Raw genomic sequence first — 22796 nt, forward strand, 5'->3', positions numbered from 1 at the left:
ATTCTCTTATAACACTGCATTTCAAATGCTTCCACTGAACTGTTGTCGTCCAAGTTTAATTCCTGTAAAAGGCTAAAATGCAGCAAACACCTAAAACAAAACAAAACGTCCGAATACAAGTTTATATTAAGTGTTCAAATATTTTTCAGAAAGACTCGTCTTCCTAATGCCAGTCTGTATGTTATTCACTTTCTGCTTCGCCGAAATTGCTGAAACTTACTACCTTCAGTGTCTAACTCCTTATTATGTTAACTGAATCTTCCGTCTGTTCTTGGCAGAACAACATTACAATAAATGGAAAGTGGGGGGGTTTGCTATCATTCTACAGTATTTCCTAATTTAATTCGCTCAACATCACCTGATTCAATTTGATTGCATTGCGTTACTCTTATTTCACTTTCGCTGATATTAAGCTAGCATGTTTATCATTAGGAGTATCCGCGATCATTATTTGTACAAACTTATTCAATTTCAGTCTGCAAATCGCTTTTCTTTACTTTCAAATAATCAGTTTCGGGCCTGCTGCCCATATTCATACCTGATAGAAATAATTGATTCATGACTTACTTTCACATAGCTCCAGAATTTTAATAAATTAATCACAAGGCAAAACATTACAGTTACAGAGTAACCTGTCGATACTAAACAAAGTTCACAACCATGGCCCGAAATTTGAAGTTTTTACCTTAGACACTGAAGCACCAAAGAAACTTTTTATAGGCATGCGTTTTCAAATACAGAGATATGTAAACAGGCAGAATACGGGAATACGGCACTGCTGTCGGCAACGCTTATGGGAGACAAAAGTGTCTGGCGCAGTTATTATATCGATTACTGCTGCTACAATGGCAGATTATCAAGATGAGTGAGTTTGAACGTAGTGCTATAGTCGGGGGCACAGGCGATGGGACACAATCTCAGAGGTAGCTATGAACTACGGATTTTCCCGTACGACCATTTCACAAGTGTACCGTGAACATCAGGAATCCGGTGAAACATTAAATCTCCGACAGAGATCCTGCAACAACGGAATCAACGACGACTGAAGACAATCGTTCAATGTGACGGAGGTTGCAACCCTTCCACAAACTGCTATATATTTCAGCGTATGATATTTTGGATACATCGGGGTCGTGAGTTACCGAGAATACGGAACGCCACTACTCACCAGACACGGCCATAGATTTGAAGCAGAACTGAATGACGTACCAATATCTACTATCCATGCTCAGTAGGATTGGATGCCATAGTCAGTAGGTCTCTGTACCAAATGTCGCACCCTGTGTGCGACCAAAATCAATTACAATTTAATCATGTACTTGTTCTACTGCGCTGTACCACGCACAGTATAAATTTCATTGTTTGCTGTACTTCCTGGTATTGCTGTTTCGATAACCATAGGTATATTTCAGCGTGCGAACTATTTAACGAAACATCATTGGTATGGGCTTTCGGAGCTGTAGGCGCACTCGTGTACCCTTGATGACTGCACGACAAGATCTTTACGCCTCGCCTTGGCCCGTCAACACCGACATTGGACTGTTGATGACTGTCAACATGATGCCTCGTCGGATGAGTCGTTTCAAATTTTATCGAGCAGATGGACGGAGTATGGAGACACCTCATGAATCCATGGACCCTGCATGTTAGCAGGGGATGTTCAAATTGCTGGAGATGTAATGGTGTAAGGCGTGTGCAGTTGGGAGTGACATGGGACAGTACGTAAGCATATTTTCTGATCACCCACATCCTCTCACGTCCATTGTGCATTCCGACGGACTTGGGCAATTTCAGCAGGACAATGCGACACCCCACAATTGCTACAGAATGGCTCCAGGGACACTCATATGAGTTTAAACACTTCCACTGGCCATCAAACTCCCCAGACACGAACATTATATAACATATATGGGATGCCTTGCAACATCCTGTGCATAAGAGATCTCCACCCCCGCGTACTCCTACGGATTTATGGACCGCTCATGGTGTCAGTTCCCTCTAGTACCATTTCAGACAGTCGAGTCCACGCCACGTCGTGTTGCGGCACTTCTGCGTGCTCGTGAGGGCCCTACACGATATTAGGCAGGTGTACCAGTTTCTTTGGCTCTTGAATGTGTAACTTAAATAGGATTTTCACAGTGAAAGTAGGGGGCTGAGGAGGACATGGTTTTCAAATACATTTCCTGAATTACTACTACGAAAAGTCAACAGTGTTAATCTGGACATCAATGAAAGACATGATGCTCGTAAATTTATTACATTGCACTAAATTAAGAACGTGTATGGCACAATGTCACTTGTCTTTAGAGCTATGTTTCAGGACGCTGTTGCATCGGCGACACTTGAGTGTACTCATTCTTTAGTTCGAAAGGTATCAGAAATATATTATACTGCACTGAAATCGACACTGCATAGCGGAATGTCGCCGCATTGTCGCTTTGACAATGTATACACATGCAGCTGCGTTGGGCCGAAACGAACCAGCCCTTATTGAAATACCACCCGACATTAGAGAGGTCTATTGAAAGTACAAATGTAGCCCTTGACACTAGTTTTGAAGTGAAGTTGCGTGGTGTGTTGACTCGCACCGGTAAGTGTGATTAAGTTTAATTTTGTCAAGCCTGCAGAGGAATTTGTCTTTTTCGAAAGTCGATTGGGGAAGACTCGAATTTCACAAGTGACGGTTAAGTAATCTGTTGCAAAGACTGTCAAAAGCAGGTAAACAAAGATTATTTTTATGATTAATTTTATTTACAAGTCGTCTTCAGTCAGATTTTCAAACCGAAATTTAAGTTTACTGACATGCAAATGCGATTCATCTAAAGTTGGCATTTTTACATTATCACGTTCTTTTTTTAGTTACTGTCATCTTAGTGTTCGTTCGTTTTAATTTTAGGTAAGCCATGATAAGAAGTCATTTCCTTCAACGGCTCCATTACGAGCGTCACTGGGAAGAAAAACAAACAACCGTTTCAGTCATTAATTTCCTCTATGACAAGAAGCCCAGAGGAAAGCTTTAATGTAGACCTGAGCTTCAGCGTCAGTTAAATATGCCAAGGAACACGCTAAAGAAACATACTTTTATATGGTTCAAATGGCTCTGAGCACTACGGGACTTAACTTCTGAGGTCATCAGTCCCCTAGAACGTAGAACTACTTAAACCTAACTAACGTAAGGACATCACACACATCCATGCCCGAGGCAGGATTCGAACCTGCGACCGTAGCGGTCGCGCGGTTCCAGACTGTAGCGCCTAGAACGGCTCGGCCACTCCGGCCGGCACTTATATGCCTCACGGAGAGTACAGCAGCTGCAGTATACCAGATTAGTCGACTTTGTGCAAAAATTATTTGAAATGGCCTTATGATAAGGCTACTGCTGATACTAAGATATTGGTTACCACCATATTTGGCTCTCAGTCGACGAGAGCACTGAAGTTGTGTCAGATTTATAGTTGATATGGCAGAGAAAACGGATTCCACAACAAAAGGAAAACACCCCCCACTCCCGTGTACGGAAGCACTGTTAGGAATGCCCTACGCGTTCCATGGCCAGGAGAAGATAGGGATGAGAAGCTTTCGCTGTTGGTGTCAGATTGTGACGCTTGTTATGCTGAAACTGGGAACAACGCTGAAAGAATTCAATGCCAGTATGGTCCATTGCACCTGTCTTGTCGATGGCCTACACCGTCTAGCAGACGAAGTCACGAATAATTTCCCATTACCAGAATCATTTCATGTGTTAAGAAAGATTTCTCAAAGCTAACCGTGCGCACTTCTTTAACGGAAGATCTCCAACCATTCCCTTCCCACATGAACCATACATACATGTTGATGCACCTGGTTCTTGGCAGCTTTGTATTACGCCTAACATTATCAAAAAAAGTCAAACAGGTAATACACACATTTGCCTGTAGTGAATCACCTTCCATCGAAAAAGCCAAGACGGCTCCTACGAATATCAAGAATATTTCATCCTTGGCATATTTAAGAATTCGTTTCCCCATCCACCTGGCCACGGATTGTGCTTATCACATGAAAAAATATTGCAGTAAAAGACTTCATTAAAATATTATAAAACGAGAAAAATAATTTTAGCTGGAGTCAATATCTCAATTTCTATGCATTTTATGGGTGCGACATAAGGAGAAGTTAATACTGTTTATTCACCAAAAGGAACTAGACTGTGTCAAATAATAAAAATCTTCCTACTTGAATATTATTGTTCATTATATTTTTCATTTAAAGAGCCCAAAAAGACTAAAATAGTTTATTTGAATCTAGAAATGGCTTCTCCAAGGAAGTAAAGGATTAAAATCCATTTCATAAAAAACCGGGCCATAGTCATAACTAAACACACACTAGCCTGCTAAGACTAAATATATTACAGTTTTCAGGAAACCTGATTGGTGCATTGTTTGTAACGCTGAGAAGCGCACTCTGTCCGCAGGAAACTGACAAAAAAAAATCCAAAGAATAGCATATAAATCTAGATGATGAATATAATTTATAATAATGAATTGAAACATTAAACTTTATAAGAACATTAAAACCATTTTTAAGAAACCGTCTTAGACGTTTATTTTTTAATCTGCGTCTCCCCTAATTACGATATGATGATCGTGGGACGACATTCCCTTGCGCCAGGCCGCAAATAGCGCCACGCTGGTATTTCCTCTTCCGTATCTGTGTCGCCGCCGCAGCTGGCGCAATACATGAAATTACTTTGCTCACTGAAGCAGTTTTTCTGGCTTTTTCTTTGGTGGGCGTAGATTTCCAGTTCCTCCAGCATATTCCGATAAAAACTGTTCAGTTTTGTGCAACACACCCATTTGTTTACGTATCACGATAAATTCATGTTTGCTATCTTGTACAAGCGCTCCAAACGCTGCCCGATTGCTTTGTCCTCAATGTTCCCTGTAATGGTTCTCAAAATGGTTCAAGATGCACATTCGCAAAAATATGTTTGTAAACACTGTTTACAAACGTGTTTGCGAATGTGCATCTAGAATGAAATTATATGTTTGGAAGCGATAGAAAAAAACTTATGCTGTTTCTAAACCGTTAAAAACACTTTTCTTGAATTATTGGGAACATGCATTTAATTTCACTCACGAGAAAAAATATGCATCGTGTAATGAATAAAACACGGAAAGTTGTGACTGAAGGCGTTTTTAAATTCATACCTCGAATGTTCATCAATGCTGATGCGTTAGGAAATTTGTTATGTCAATTCATTTATGCGCTAATCAGGTTTCTTGAAAAGCCTTAGCAGGCCAGTATATTTTATGACAAGAAAGACACAGTTACGAGCTGAAAGCTTATTGTATAATTGTAGAAAATGGTGTTTTGGGTTTTAAAGAATTTCTTAAAATTCTGGAATTTTGTGAACAAAATTCTGAAAATAAAATTTTCTAACAGTTCTGAAGATGGGCAGCTGGCCCGGAAGCAGTAATTTGAAAATAACGAAAATCAATCTGCAGACAAATTTGACACTCTTGTACTATTATTGTGTTCAATTGATCTTTGTCTTTTACGTCTCTGGCGATCTTTTGATTCCCTTTCCGAATACCACCTTTATTTTCTTCGCAACTTGTTGAATGTACAAGCTGAACAAAATCGATTACAGGCTACGCCCCTGTGTCTCACTCCGTAACTACTGCTTCAGTTTCATGCCCTTTCTTTCCTGTACATGCAGTGTCATTCCTGCACAAATTATAGGTAACATTTCATTCCGTGTATTTATGATTTCGACCTAAGAAAATTCGAATAGCTATTTAAGTCACCGTTGAAAAGCGTGGGTTTGCCTTTCCACTCCTCAAATGGAACAATGTCTGCCCATCTTTCCTACCTCATGACGTCCATAAGATAAGGTTTGATGTCAGGACATTAATCCACTCTCATAAAAACTGTTACCGCGGTAACAGCCTTTCTGCAATCAGTTCACAGTACGGATGATGCTGGATGAACTGCTGGCCCAACAAGAGTGAGTTAGAACCATCCGCCGCAGTCTCATGTACGGCGCGCACTAGCGATTTTTCGATCGATCGGCTTTATTCGGCATACGAAGGATATTCGGTCATGTGAAACCCAGCTCGCGCTATTCGTCCACGAGACTCAGAGGGCCATAGACGCGGGTTCACAGGTAGATGCCGTGTTTCTTGACTTCCGCAAGGCGTTCGATACAGTTCCCCACAGTCGTTTATTGAACAAAGTAAGAGCATATGGACTATCAGACCAATTGTGTGATTGGATTGAGGAGTTCCTAGATAACAGGACGCAGCATGTTATTCTCAATGGAGAGAAGTCTTCCGAAGTAAGAGTAATTTCAGGTGTGCCGCAGGGGAGTGTCATAGGACCGTTGCTGTTCACAATATACATAAATGACCTGGTGGATGACATCGGAAGTTCACTGAGGCTTTTTGCAGATGATGCTGTGGTGTATCGAGAGGTTGTAACAATGGAAAATTGTACTGAAATGCAGGAGGATCTGCAGCGAATTGACGCATGGTGCAGGGAATGGCAACTGAATCTCAATGTAGACAAGTGTAACGTGCTGCGGATACACAGAAAGATAGATCCTTTATCATTTAGCTACAAAATAGCAGGTCAGCAACTGGAAGCAGTTAATACCATAAATTATCTGGGAGTACGCATTAGGAGTGATTTAAAATGGAATGATCATATAATGTTGATTGTCGGTAAAGCAGATGCCAGACTGAGATTCATTGGAAGAATCCTAAGGAAATGCAATCCGAAAACAAAGGAAGTAGGTTACAGTACGCTTGTTCGCCCACTGCTTGAATACTGCTCAGCAGTGTGGGATCCGTACCAGATAGGGTTGATACAAGACAGAGAGAAGATCCAACGGAGAGCAGCACGCTTCGTTACAGGATCATTTAGTAATCGCGAAAGCGTTACGGAGATGATAGATAAACTCCAGTGGAAGACTCTGCAGGAGAGACGCTCAGTAGCTCGGTACGGGCTTTTGTCAAAGTTTCGAGAACATACCTTCACCGAAGAGTCAAGCAGTATATTGCTCCCTCCTACGTATATCTCGCGAAGAGACCATGAGGATAAAATCAGAGAGATTAGAGCCCACACAGAGGCATACCGACAATCCTTCTTTCCACGAACAATAAGAGACTGGAATAGAAGGGAGAACCGATAGAGGTACTGAAGGTACCCTCCGCCACACACCGTCAGGTGGCTTGCGGAGTATGGATGTAGATGTAGATATCAGTGTGCGCACAACTTCGGTAACCGGACCATTATTTATTACGCGTATGGCTGGTTTATGGATGCGTAGAGTGTGAAACCTGGACAGTGGCGGAGATAGAAGTCTGACATACTCATCCTCGTAATGTGTTATGAGGATCAGATGAAATGATGGATCTAAGCACGAAGACGTCCTGAAACGAGCCAGCGATAAAAAAATGTCTAATGAAAAATGTAATGAAACGACAAGACAGAATGGTTGGACATATTACGAAACGAGTTGTTGCTGAAAACAGATGCGACCGAGATGGAGCTGTGGTTAGCATACTAGACAACATTCGGATGGACGACGGTTCAAACCCGCATCCGGCCATCCTGATTTCCCTAAATCGCATCAGGAAAATGCCGGGATGATCCCCTCCCCATTCTTCCCTAATCCGAGCTTGTGCTCCATCTCTAATGATCTCGTTGTCGACGGGACGTTAAACATTAATCTCCTCCTGCCCCCCTCCTGTAAACAGTAATCAAAGGGGTGGCACAGTTCCAAAGAATCACAGGGGCAGGCCTAGATATGTATACGTAAGACAGATCATCGATGTTGTGCGATGAGTAGTTACGCTGAGATGAGGATCGGTTGTCTGTGACAGGAATGGAGAGTTGTATTAAATGAACACAAGAAAAAAATTGTGAAGTGTTAGCAAGCTTTGGCTCTCTTATGAAATTGAGAGCGTATCAAGGGATAGTACTAAGGCAAGTGAAAGATCAATTATTTTGTCTAAGGGAGACTCGACATATCTGAGAATTTTCGGAACTACAGTACATCACAATGTCAGTCCCTGGCTTTGATACGATGTTGGCAGTATTAATCTGTTATCACCCATCAGAATGTCGTTTGTGGAGACCTGAAAGACTTTTCTTTACCTTAATGCAAGTGCGATGTATACATATACGAAATGAGACCTTATGTACAACATGTTTAAAATTTCAAATAAAACTTATCGACAAAGATAATAATTGCGCAGTTTCTACAAAACTTAAATGACCAACACATCCGCGACCGGACACAAAAGTTGCGTGCGTGACCCCCTCTACCGACGATCGAAAATTGTCTGCTGCTACGGTTTATTATGGATCGATTTTTTCGACCTTTCATGCGAGAACTACTATAGAACACTGTCATAAAACATTGTGAGCGGCCGACTGAAAACCGTTTCACGCGCGTCGAGCCTAAGACAACTACCACAGACGATCCGAACGTAAAGCAAATTTTGGAGACCTACTCATGAACTTTGCTGCTGTCGCTTGAGAAATTAATTTTATTCACGTGTATCACTACGCTTTAAATCTTATTATACAATTTTGAATGTCTGTGATTTTGAAATATGTCGTTGTAAGACCTGAAAGAAAAAGGAAAACAAAGGAAAGCGACGTCGTTGCACTAGTGCCAGCTGTCTCATCTCTGCTCAAATTTTCAGCTGACGTCCTGCGCCGGCCAGTGTGGCCGAGCGGTTGTAGGTGCTACAGTCTGGAACCGCGTGACCGCTACAGTCGCAGGTTCGAATCCTGCCTCGGGTGTGGATGTGTGATGTCCTTAGGTTAGTTAGGTTTAAGTAGTTCTAAGTTCTAGGGGACGGATGACCTCAGAAGTTAAGTCCCGTAGTGCTCAGAGCCATTTGAACCATTTTTGACGTCCTGCTTAGGCATGTTTCACTGACACAACCTCGTTTTAAAGGTTTTGTTGAGTGAACTTTTAAAAAAAGTTTTTCATCTCATGTAGCCCGATAATGTACAACTAACAATTCTCATTCTCATGTTTCCTTAATTTTAATTAAAGATGTTTTAATGGCAGTAACCGAAACGACAAAGAAATAATATCTAGACTGTTTTATTCACAAAATGAAAATCTGAAAGCACACCTACCAATTAGCCTGAGAGATCACATCGAAAGAACGTGTGTCTATGTTTCTGAAGTCTCACCTACAATATGGAGCGCCTAGGGTGCTTTAACTTTTCGAAATACAAAGCAATAGTCAAACAGATCTTTATTCTTTTTCATTCTCAGATAATACTACTTTAAGCACCTTGGGTGCATTATCTAGCACGCTGACTGTGCTATAGTTATCAGTTCTGTGCCCTTCCTTCCTTCCTTCCTTCCTTCCTTCCTTCTGGATGTATGGGCAAGGTTTTCCCCCCTCAATTTCGACTGCTTGTCTCCATTCTTCAATTCCGTGCACTTATTTGCGCAATAATTTGGTTGCCACTTCCCCCAGTGATTTTAGAAATGTCATCAATCTCTTCCTCTTTTTCTTGCAAAGCTTCGAGATCTCTGTTTTACACTAACTCTAGACACACATTCTCAATATCGACACCCTTTTCTTCTATCGCGTCATTAGGTAGTCCCTCCCCTCCATAGAACCGTTCAATGTGCCCTTTCACCGATCCGCTCTCTTAACAGTGGAATTCTTTTTCCAATCTTAACGTTGGCGTTCTCCAAAACTGCACACAGGAGTAATTATTAAAGCGCAGCAGTTTTAACATACAAATCTGGTGGTGTTGATATTGTATATAAAATCTTTTTGTATTCTTTATCATCAAGAAAACTATTGTAGTGGAGACGATTGCAGAAACGTATAAAATTTAGTTGATTGTGTTCCACAGCTTTTATAAGCTGTAGAAATGACATAACTTAAGAGCCGCTTTTCAATTTGGTCTTCATATTACATTTTTGTTATGTATGTATTGCTTCTATTACTAATACAATACTTTCAAAACAAGCTAAATTACTTTGGCCGTTATTCGTTGCACAATAAAGAATAAATTTAACAGCAGCTTACGGTCTTACATGCTGTCATTTCTAAAAACGAAGTTGATTATGAGAATACTGCAAAATTTTACTCTAGTAATCAAATTCATGACAGTTCCCGGCTGGGTCGGAGGTTTTCTCCGCTCGCAGACTGGGTGTTGTGTTGCCCTCACGTTCGTATCGACATTAATGACATTTCACTATTGTGATGGCTGAATGGGCACCTCCCGAAAGCTAATACGAGGGTTGAATGAAAAATAATGCCTCCACCTTCGTGAACTGGGTATGAATGGGAATACTTTAATAAATCAAACGCAGAAATAATCCTTAGAATGTGATCTTTAATTACCAATATTCACTTTTCCACATAATCACCAGCCAATGGAATATATTTCTGCCAACGATGAACAAGTTTTCTGAAGCCGTCACGGAAAAAGTCGACACATTGTTTCCGCAACCACAGTCTCACAGTTCTATTAACGTCTTCATCAGAAGCCTGATTATGTGTCGTCTCCTGTCACAATGGAGAAGGGCGTCACCTTCATTCTAGTAACGCGAGAGGAGTTCCTGGCAAATTTCTAGTCTGTGCGTTTTCATTTCACGAGTCAGCATCCGAGGTACCCATCGTGCAAAGATCTTCCGATAGCCAAGCAAAGCAATAATGTGATCCACACGTTCTTGTGAAATGCCGATTGTACTTGCAATTTCTCTGAGTGATACGACCATCGTCCTGAACTAATCTGTCAACATTTTGCTTGTTAAACTCTGTGGTTGCTGTCATACGACGTCCAACTGTCACGCAGGTCAGATGTTTCCGCCTCAAGATCTTCAAACTAACTCACCCAACGACACACAGTACTCACATCAACACAATCACGGTAAACTGCTTTCATTCTCTGATGAATCTCCTTTGGGGTGACACCTTCTGTTGTCAAGAATTCAATGACTGGACATTGCTTAAATCGCATTGACCGACCGTCTGCGCAGGGTTCCATACTTTTACACTGTAACAACACAACCGTTCCATGTTAAGGCTTCCCGCTAACTGGAGCTGTAGGGAAGAGACTATGGAACAAGCCAGTACCTGCCGCGTACCACTGCTGCCAACTGTTGAGTTGCGAAGGTGGATGCATTACTTTTCAGTAAACCCTCGTAAATCGAAAAAAGAAAAAAAATACCACACATATATTAGTCGATGAGCCTAAGTGAACAACATTCAGTCTACACTCTTGCGTAAGGTGGGCGGAAGTCGGGTGCATGAAGAATGAATAGCAGTACTTACGAAGAAGACGAAGTTGAAGAGGCAGAGGCAGTACTTTGCGAACGCTGTTCCGCAGCCGCTGGACATCTTGCCGCGTGCAGGGGGTCTCGCCAACCGATGATAGTTGCGCATGCGCCGTCCACCACCCTGGAGGCAAAAAACAGACAATCAGACGTGGACATCGAAACCACGTAGGTCACAGTCAATTTCTGGTGGAAACAATGGTAACGGACCGTTACAGGCTCAGGATGCAAGCTGCAGGTCGCTATAATGTACAGTTTAGTTTTTGGCGATCTCCAAAGATGGCATTAGCGACAACTATAAAAGAAAATCTTTGGCACAGAGGAGCACTTCCATATTTTTCAGTCATCTGGTCAGCAGATTGTTTTTCCCTTTTGCTGTCTATGTGACTTAGGCATTTGATTAAGAGCCCACGTCAGTGAAAGAGGTTCCGTTCTGAAAAGTACGTTCACATTTGTTAATGGCATATCAGGTCAACATCTTTATATCGAACATCATCATTAAAGCAGGAATACCTCACACTCAAGTAGTACGGCAATGATGCAGCAGTTACGAATGGCGGACTACGCTACATCCTGACTGATTTTGGCAAGAAGTTGCATAAACAGAGGTATGAAAGAAACACTGGAGAAGGATGTGAAAATATCCCGCCCTAAACTAGTCGATTGAAGTCCTGGACGACCACCGAAGGATGAACATCTTGACAACTCTTGAGTTTTAATCAAACCCGACATTAATTTATAAAGTCCCAGTCGTTCAGTGTTACGTCTCTATTATGAACCAAGCAACGATACTCAATTTATTAGCCGAAAAGACGCACTTCGTTCAATGTTCGATTTGTTTTCTGAAACCATTCCAGAACATTCGAGATGATCATAAAAATTAAAACTCAAAAAAAGCTTTAAACACGTTTTTCAAGCTCAAAGATACGCTTAAATGTTCTCAAATCTGCTTAATTACGCAACAAACTAATGTGAAATACTCTCACTCACTCGTTTCATCGTAGTCCAGCGAGAGCGTTCATAAACCTTCGAGAACGCTCTGCAACTTTCTCGAAGGAACATTTTTGGCCGGCCTCTGCCACTCGAACGATTTCCAGCTGATTCACTGAGTTCTAATAGTAACTACGCTGGTGCGATGACCTTTTTGCCACCCAGATTTTCAAACCTAACCCTAGCATGAAGGAACCGTAACATCCTTCGTGAATGGGAAATCGAGGGCCACGAAAGCACATAAACCCTATGGCGATGCGGGGGTGGGTTTAGGTTCACGTTCACAACTGCAGTCACACATATCGAGCTGTTTCATGCGTTCTCATACCGTTCGTGGATAGCAAATAGTGGACAGAAGTTGGTAACTGTTGGCCACAGTTTACTAAAAGGGCCAGTTTTTTAGCCACTGTCTTAGCGCCTATAATGTAAAAAATTGACCAGGTGTCAATAGCAGTCGCGCACTGATGCTTGCGTACGAAGTCAATTATGTTTATAGACAGTTCATCCATTCCGGAAATCTCGGATCTCTACGATTTTTGCCTGTAATTGACACTGATATGGGTCCCACGGATTTCAGAACTTTGGAGTTTGATGTCGCACAACAGATGACAATTTTTTTGTATAACATAACAGATTAAAAATTCATATTTTTCTTTGGCTGTACTGTGAAACCTCGCTTCTTGGCAAATTTTTATGATTCTATATCAACGGAAAGTACTCTGTGGGTTTTGACGAGACCTGGCGAATATCAAACTGTGAGACATAAATGACAGTATGTTGATTGCATTTACTTAGAAACCACTTTTTTAGATCGCGAAAGGACTAAAACCGATTGTGGTAAAAACTACTTCAAATCTCTGAAGTTTTATCACACACCGTTTACATGGGCTCCCGAAACAGGATTTCGGAAACAGATTTCCCAGTACCGCCTCTGGGTGGTCATGTGAACACTTCAAAATAGATTCTGGAAACCAGCTTCTAGTTGCCGGTTTTTCAATTCGGCAAAGTAGTTTCGCTCACATGAAAACGCAACCGGTTTTGAAGCGTTCCTTGACTGTCAAATACGTCTTGCCTTCAAAATATTCGACAAATATGGACGGGTGAATTATTGTGCAGTGAACAAGAAGCAGAAACATTAGACTGAGCACAAAATTGTCTACCTCTAACAAGGGAACCTCCCTATCGCACCCCCCTCAGATTTAGTTATAAGTTGGCACAGTGGATAGGCCTTGAAAAACTGAACACAGATCAATCGAGAAAACAGGAAGAAGTTGTGTGGAACTATGAAAAAAAAGCAAAATATACAAACTGATTAGTCCATGTGCAGGATAGGCAACATCAAGGATAATGTGAGCTCAGGAGCGCCGCGGTCCCGTGGTTAGCGTGAGCAGCTGCGGTACGAGAGGTCCTTCGTTCAAGTCTTCCCTCGAGTGAAAAGTTTATTTTCTTTATTTTCGCGAAGTTATGATCTTTTCGTTCGTTCATTGACGTCTCTGTTCACTGTAATAAGTTTAGTGTGTGTTTTGCGACCGCACCGCAAAACCGTGCGATTTGTAGACGAAAGGACGTGCCTCTCCAATGGGAACCGAAAACATTTGATCGCAAGGTCATAGGTCAACCGATTCCTCAATAGGAAAACACGTCTGATATATTCTATACGACACCGGTGACGGTATGTGCGTCACATGACAGGAATATGTTGTCCACCCACCTAACTTTTACACTTCGCGATTGGGTAAAAAGATTCTTCTACCTTACCCGATTTAGGTTCTCTTGTGGATGTGATAATCACTCCCAAAAAAGTGATGAAAACATACGAGTTTGTCACATAAACTGCAACAAATGAATGTAACAGTTTCACAGTCGCACAGTCTTCCCTGTGCTCAGTCAAAATATATGTTTTTAACGTTTTCAAATTCTTTCGTGTGTAGACCGGCAAATCCTGCATATGTCCAAGCAAATCAGAACATTTCCTGGAATTTTTGGAGAGCGTTATATATAAAAAAATCAAACTTTTTCACTCGAGGGAATGGACCTCTCGGTACCGCAGCTGCTCACGCTAACCACGGGACCACGGGGCTCCTGAGCTCACACTATCCTTGATGTTGCATATCTTGCGCATGGACTACTCAGTTTGTATATTTTGCTTATTTTTTCATAGTTCCACACAACTTCTTCCTGTTATCAAGGCCTATCCACTGTGCCAACTTATAACTAAATCTGATGGGGGTGCGATGGGAGGTTCCCTTGTAAGTAAACAGAAATAGGGAATGTGCTGACAGAAACGGGAACAGCTGACTTGAAAACGTCACATTTAACTGGCGTAGCAAATCCGCTTCAGATCGGAACATGTAAACACGACATCGAAATTCGGTTTTTGTCTTTCGGAAGATGTGTCACATGTAAACAGAGACAAAACAGGAGCTCAATAGGCCTGCTTAAATTTAGATGACTAATGAACCATATTTGCATCATATTGTTTTTATCTATGTTGTTAAGTCTTCTGTTTTCGTTGTATAAAGCGTTTATTTTGTATAAAGCGTTTATTTTGCATTTTGTTTACGACCTTCCACTAAGGAAGGGATTCTATTTGTGTTTATCTGCTCTGCATAGTAACTAACAGTTCTTGATAAAACTTTACGTAGTTTTCGTGTTAGATTTCTTAGTGTTTTCTTGATCGTTTAGAACAGAAAGCGCCCTAAAACCGTCTTTGTTTGTTTCGCGGCCGTTAGCCACTAGTCACTTGAATCAGCAGTTGTCTTGTGACAGCCAGAGCGAGAGCACCAGCAGCAGCGAGTACTGTTTGTATAAAGCGTTTTTGTACTTATTTGCTGCGCTTAGCTTTTAAATAGTTTTTCTGGGAAAACCTAGCGTAGTTTTCGCGTCTCGTATTTCAGTGAGTGTTTCCTGATTATCAGAGTAGCTCATCAGAAGATTATCTTGGGAATTTGTCACCGTATATGGTAGGGTAAACATAGTCATGTGTGGGGACTGTGGTTGTTGTGAGCGGACGCAAGGAGAATTGGCCACTCTTCGGGGGCAGGTGGAGGCTTTGTCTGTTAGGCTCATCGAGCTCGAGGCGCAGGCGTCGGCTCGTAGTGGCGTTGGGGCAACTGTGGTGAGACCTATGCCTACTTCGGTGGCCTTGGAATCACATGGAACCCCTGATGTCGCTGCGTCTTCCGGCAGTGAGCATCTTACCGGTCAGCCATCACTCCAGGGTGAATGGCGGACAGTGGTGGGCTCGCGCGTGCCTGGCCGAAAGGCGAAGGTGGGATCTGGCCGCGTGGCAGCTGCCTTACCCCTTTCCAACAGGTACGGGGTGCTTCCTAGTGGTGATGACATCGTGTCCGAGCCACCACAGGATGCCTCGCCTGTTGGGCCAGTGGCCGATTCTCCGGCAAGGTCCCGACAGTCACAGAGGGCGGGCCTATTAGTTATAGGGAGCTCCAACGTTAGGCGGGTTATGGAGCCCCTCAGGAAAATAGCGGGTAGGTCGGGGAAGAATGCCAGTGTGCACTCTGTGTGCTTGCCGGGGGGTCTCGTCCGTAATGTGGAGGAGGCCCTTCCGGCAGCTATTGAACGCACTGGGTGTGACCGGCTGCAGATAGTAGCACATGTCGGAACGAATGACGCCTGCCGCTTGGGTTCTGAGGCCATCCTTGGTTCCTTCCGGCGGCTGGCTGATTTGGTGAAGACAACCAGCATCGCACGCGGAGTGCAAGCTGAGCTTAATATCTGCAGCATAGTGCCCAGAGTCGATCGCGGTCCTCTGGTTTGGAGCCGTGTGGAGGGTCTAAACCAGAGGCTCAGACGACTCTGCGACTATAATGGTTGCAAATTCATCGACCTCCGTTATTGGGTGGAGAACTGTAGGGCCCCCCTAGACAGGTCAGGCGTGCACTACACACCGGAAGCAGCTACTAGGGTAGCAGAGTACGTGTGGCGTGTACACGGGGGTTTTTTTAGGTTAGAGGGACCCCCCCTTGGGCGAAACGATAAAATACCTGACGGCTTACCAGAGAGGACATTATCATCGTTGATAAAGAACGTCCGTAATATTGGTAAACTGCAGGAGTATCCAGGGCAAGGTTCCTGAATTAGTATCTCTTATTGAAGGAAATAGTGCGCATATAGTATTAGGAACGGAAAGTTGGTTAAAACCGGAAGTGAACAGTAACGAAATCCTACACACAGAATGGAATATATACCGCAAGGATAGGATAAACGCCAATGGTGGAGGAGTATTTATAGCAGTAAAGAATTCAATAATATCCAGTGAAGTTATTAGCGAATGCGAATGTGAAATAATCTGGGTTAAGCTATCAAAGGTGGGTCAGATATGATAGTCGGATGCTTCTATAGACCACCTGCATCAGCAACCGTAGTAGTTGAGCGCCTCAGAGAGAACCTGCAGAACGTCGTGAAGAAGTTTCGTGATCATACTATTGTAATAGGGGGAGACTTCAATCTACCAGGTATAGAATGGGATAGTCAATCAGAACTGGAGCCAGGGACAGAGACTCTTGTGACATTATCCTGACTGCCTTGTCCGAGAATTACTTCGAGCAGATAGTTAGAGAACCAACTCGTGAAGCTAACGTTTTAGACCTCATAACAAGAAATAGACCGGAACTTTTCGACTCCGTGAATGTAGAAGAGGGTATCAGTGATCATAAATCAGTGGTTGCATCAATGACTACAAGTGTAATAAGAAATGCCAGGAAAGGAAGGAAAATATATTTGCTTAACAAGAGTGATAGGGCACAAATCGCAGAATATCTGAGTGACCACCATCAAACGTTCATTTCTGAGGAAGAGGATGTGGAACAAAAATGGAAAAAATTCAGAAACATCGTCCAGTACGCCTTAGATAAGTTCGTACCGACTAAGGTCCAAAGCGAGGGGAAAGATCCACCGTGGTATAACAATCATGTACGAAAGGTACTACGGAAACAAAGAAAGCATCATAGGTTTAAGAGTAGTCGAATCATAGCTGATAAGGAAAAGCTGAACGAAGCGAAAAAGAGCGTAAAGAGAGCAATGAGAGAAGCATTCAACGAATTCGAACATAAAACATTGGCAAACAATCTAAACAAGAACCCTAAAAAGTTTTGGTCATATGTAAAATCGGTAAGCGGATCTAAATCCCCTATTCAGTCACTCGTTGACCACGATGGCACCGAAACAGAGGACGACCGAAGAAAGGCAGAAATACTGAATTCAGTGTTCCGAAACTGTTTCACTGCGGAAAATCTTAACACGGTCCCTGACTTCAGCCGTCGCACGGACGCCAAAATGGAAAATATTGAAATAAACGATATCGGAATTGAAAAACAACTGCTATCACTTAGTAGCGGAAAAGCATCCGGACCAGACGAGATACCCTTAAGATTCTACAGTGATTATGCTAAAGAACTTGCCCCCTTTCTATCAGCAATTTATCGTAGATCGCTGGAAGAACGTAAAGTACCTAGCGACTGGAAGAAAGCGCAGGTCGTTCCCATTTTCAAGAAGGGTCATAAATCAGATGCGAATAATTATAGGCCTATTTCGCTTACGTCAATCTGTTGTAGAATAATGGAACATGTATTGTGTTCTCGTATTATGACGTTCTTAGATAATACAAATCTCCTTCATCATAACCAACATGGATTCCGCAAACAGAGATCATGTGAAACTCAGCTCGCCCTATTTGCCCAAGAAATTCACAGTGCCGTAGGCACTGGCGAGCAGATTGATGCCGTATTCCTGGACTTCAGGAAGGCATTTGATACGGTTCCGCACTTACGTTTAGTGAAAAAAATACGAGCTTACGGAATATCGGACCAGGTTTGTGATTGGATTCAGGATTTCCTAGAAGAAAGAACACAACATGTCATTCTTAACGGTTCAAAATCTGCAAATGTAGAGGTAATTTCGGGAGTACCGCAAGGAAGCGTGATAGGACCTTTATTGTTTACAATATACATAAATGACTTAGTTGACAACATCGGTAGCTCCGTGAGGCTATTTGCAGATGACACGGTTGTCTACAAGAAAGTAGCAACATCAGAAGACTCGTACGTACTCCAGGAAGACCTGCAGAGGATTAATGCATGGTGCGACAGCTGGCAGCTTTCCCTAAACGTAGATAAATGTAATATAATGCGCATACATAGGGGCAGAAATCCATTCCAGTACGATTATGCCATAGGTGGTAAATCATTGGAAGCGGTAACGACCGTAAAATACTTAGGAGTTACTATCCGGAGCGATCTGAAGTGGAATGATCACATAAAACAAATAGTGGGAAAAGCAGGCGCCAGGTTGAGATTCATAGGAAGAATTCTAAGAAAATGTGACTCATCGACGAAAGAAGTAGCTTACAAAACGCTTGTTCGTCCGATTCTTGAGTATTGCTCATCAGTATGGGACCCTTACCAGGTTGGATTAATAGAAGAGATAGACATGATCCAGCGAAAAGCAGCGCGATTCGTCATGGGGACATTTAGTCAGCGCGAGAGCGTTACGGAGATGCTGAACAAGCTCCAGTGGCGGACACTTCACTTCAAGAAAGGCGTTACGCAATACGGAGAGGTTTATTATCGAAATTACGAGAGAGCACATTCCGGGAAGAGATGGACAACATATTACTACCGCCCACATGTATCTCGCGTAATGATCACAACGAAAAGATCCGAGAAATTAGAGCAAATACGGAGACTTACAAGCAGTCGTTCTTCCCACGCACAATTCGTGAATGGAACAGGGAAGGGGGGATCAGATAGTGGTACAATAAGTACCCTCCGCCACACACCGTAAGGTGGCTCGCGGAGTATAGATGTAGATGTAGAACTAAGTAAACCAATATGTTCAGAGATGTGTCCTCGTCGTTTTACTGTTACCTCATTTTTAGATCGATTGCAACTGCTTTCCCACTTTTGGAAAGCTTTTTTTTTTAATGATGCTGTTAATTTCAGTTCGAGATACTTTGAAATCTTGTGTTTGTGTCATTTCATTGCCTTTTGCTGGTGTGTGACATGATTGAATATCATTCCTGCGTGGCCCCCTGCCCACTTCTACCTGTTGGCCAATTGCATTCTTTTTTTGTCACTTCTTGCTTGTTATCCAGAATATGTCGTAAGTGTCCGCATCGTACTGGGCCACTGCAAAGACCTAAATGCACTCTTGTTATCTGATAAGATTCGAAGCTTCTTAGGTGCGACTGTTCAGTACACCGTTTCTCCTCTAAATTCATGTTTCCGCGGAGAAACACACTTCGTCGTGGATAAATTATGACACGCATGGGCCTAGGCGACTAGGCTAGGCAGGTGCCCTACGGATCGCCACTGGCTGTACTGAGGAGTAGTAACTAGCAGGCGCGCCGTTGTGTAAACAGTATGTGTGTTACGCCTGGCGTTTACTGCGTTTCAGCTGAGCACGGCGCCCCAGTTACGCCCCATTAAACACTAATGGCACCACGGATCCCGCCCTGCATCCACCCCGACGCCCTTGCGGCCCGCATCATCCACAACCCGCAGCCTCTGAAATCCCCAAGTTTCGAGGACAAAAACATTTTGTCTCCCCAACCCCAAATACGTCCTCGCAGTAACACGCTTCCAACTGCTGACACTGGAATGTGATACCAATAGACTTTATAGCAACGACGCAGGGTGGTTTGAATTGGACGCTCTTTACCCTACGGTTACTCAACTTTAAGCATGACAATGCGCTATAAAGTCTTGATTGAAATTAGTAAAAACTAACCGGAACCTGATTTCAATTCTCTTCCCTCGCCCCTCCCAACCTCATTGTACCTGGATTTCCCCCGACATTTCCAGCTATGTAATTTTTTTTCCTATGCATGCAAACTAACGTAAAATTCAACGCATGAGTGATTAGAATCGAAGACCCAGTTTCAAACCGCAGTAAAAAAATAAATGCTCAGAGTGACATCAAATTTGATCGGAATACTATCAAAGAAAAGGGGAACTTTATGCACACAGCGATGTACGAGGAAAAATATGCAAAATAAAAGATGCCTGATGCACGGTTGTTCAGTTTGCGTCTGACGGGTGAGACGCTCGACTTGGCTACCTCAATGCAGCTTATGCGGTATTTGGCCCCAGGGCAATTGAACACCATTTTTCCCATCCGATGCGATACATCCTTGCCGTGCTTGATGTGCTTACCAGTGCCACAACTGTTTAATACCAAACTTGTCCAGTAATGCACATTGCACACTATGGTTGGGTTAATGTGCGACCCACACTATTGCCGTCGTATTGCGATTCGTTTGCCATCTATAGCGGAACCACTTTACGTTATGGCGCTTACCCATAATCTTCCGCTCGAATTTGGCGTTATTCTGAGCAATGTTTTTTCCAGATATTTGACCTGGAACTTTAATTATTATTACTCTGTATATCCTCTGCATACAGAAATATGCTGTAAGCTGCAATACATAAAACCTTCTTAAGACTACCTGATAAGATTTTTTATACCCGAGTGCCGAAGAAGTCTGTCGCTATTCCGTCCGCAGTTTACATGATGAACGCTATGCTACGAGGCGTCAGCCTAACACACACACACACACACACACACACACACACACACACACACACACAGGTTACAACGCACTGTGTTGTACATATTTCGGTTGCCATACTTACGAAATAGTAATAAAATCCGGGTTCCAGAACAAATATTGGATCTACCTATTTTTTTATATGATAAACAAAATGAGCAACTTCTTCAGAAGGTTTTGGTAATAAATTTAATATCATAAATGGCGACTGGCTGCTGCAAATTTATCCTGTGTAATGAACGGTTAGCCGCACTTCATTCCTATCTTCACAAAGAAAGAATTTCATAGTGGGCCTCTACGGCCGCTTGGGGCTGCAGCAACGCCGGGAGCTCGCGTGGTCGTTAGTGGGGAACATGGAGGTCCAGTAATAATGTCACCTCGCCGACGCGCGCCCTTTGTTTCATTTGAATTCTCGGAAAGGCGGCAGAGTGCTCTGGCGTCGCAGCCACCTTCTCCGACAGACGAAGCGTGACAATGAAAGAGACCTCCATTGACTGCATCACAAAGCCAGCTGCTGGTAGAGGCGGCGCAGCTGCAGGTGCTCGTTTGAAGTACAAAGCTGATGGAGCCTTCAATTACGCCTGTGAAAGGGGAGAGGCGGGCTCCTGATAGCTCGCTGCGGCGGGACGACCAAAGAAACACCACCGTTACGTTAACAGTTAGTAGCCAAGCGCCACAAATTAACAGTTGTGAGTAACGGAGATGTATTTCAAAAGTCAGCTTAGCCTACGTGCGACTTTTGAGGTTCTAAAAGGCGGATAAGAAATCCGGCATTGAATCGCGAGGTAAAAGGTTATTTTGCACTGAAGTAATAAAACTTGTAGGTAATATTATTGTAACGGTATGAGTTAGCCGGTTGTGGGACGCTTTTCTTTCCCCTCAGACTATATCTTTTTGTTATGACGCTCTACCATATGTTACTGTTTTTCGCCTAAAATGTCTCCCCCAGGAAAAAGTCTAAAGAAAATGCTATTAGCTCTTGCGTATTTGTGAAACGCAATCCTGTCACTACTCTGCGTACGGAAAACTAAACGACGTACAGATAAAAATGAAAAGAACCGGAAAGTATGCACTATATTTCACCCAACCCTGCACTTACGGAGCTATCGCTAGTTCCACATAGCTCGTAAACCTAAAGTGGGAAGAACATAAAACCAACTCATACGTAAAACCACCACATTGTAAATATTTAACGGAGTTTATTCGTCTGAACGCGCTCGTTGGTCGTATAGTGTACGAACAATTTCCATAATGTACGAAGTGAAAGAGGGTGGAAACGCAGGAATAGGCCGGTAGCGCTACATGACTTGTGTCGAAGTGAATATTATACACTTTCTTGTACGTATCCTTTGCGTACTGCGAAGGCTAACCATGAAAACTTGAGGCTGCTTTTTCAAACATTCGACAACTGCCGCCTCTTCTGACCTCTGGAGGGAGGGAGGGAGGGAGGGAGGGATTTCTGTAACGTATCAAGTGAAAGAAGGTGGTAACTATGAAAATGCCGGAATAGTTTGGTAGCGGGGGCAGGATGAGGACTGTTACAAATACAATAATTTTCTGCGTCAGTTAATTTTTTATTTTACCGTTACCCGTTTCTGATTCGCACCATCTTAAAGTGGAGAATGGTTTATTTACATAGCTGGTGTTCGTTAAGAGTACAAACCTCTTTTCAAATAGCAGACCAAAGGCAGTGTAGGTTATGTTGCGTCTTTTCAGGGGCGGTATAGTGTAAAATGTTCGCATGCTGCTGCCTCTTATGTCCTCTTCACAGTGTAAACATAATGTACAATGGAGAGGAGACAGACATTAGGCAGCATTATGCAGATATTTTACGACTATTCCGAAGACCCAACATAACCTACACTGTCCCTTGATCTGCTGCTGTGAAAAGACGTCTGTACCATTCACTAACACCAGTTATGTAAATAAATC

At 42.8% G+C, this 22796-nt stretch overlaps 1 protein-coding gene across 1 annotated transcript in view; it reads right to left on the bottom strand.

Annotated features, from left to right (window-relative positions):
- The window catches only part of LOC126161618 (CD82 antigen), a 292787-nt gene that overhangs the window by 97313 nt on the left and 172678 nt on the right, over positions 1-22796 (bottom strand). The window contains exon 2 of the mRNA XM_049917574.1: positions 11304-11429. Coding sequence (XP_049773531.1) covers positions 11304-11414 — 111 coding nt within the window. The 5' untranslated portion in view covers positions 11415-11429. The remainder of the gene's footprint in view (positions 1-11303; positions 11430-22796) is intronic.

This window comes from Schistocerca cancellata, chromosome 2, assembly GCF_023864275.1.
Source record: "Schistocerca cancellata isolate TAMUIC-IGC-003103 chromosome 2, iqSchCanc2.1, whole genome shotgun sequence".
Classification (NCBI taxonomy): Eukaryota; Metazoa; Arthropoda; class Insecta; order Orthoptera; family Acrididae; genus Schistocerca; species Schistocerca cancellata.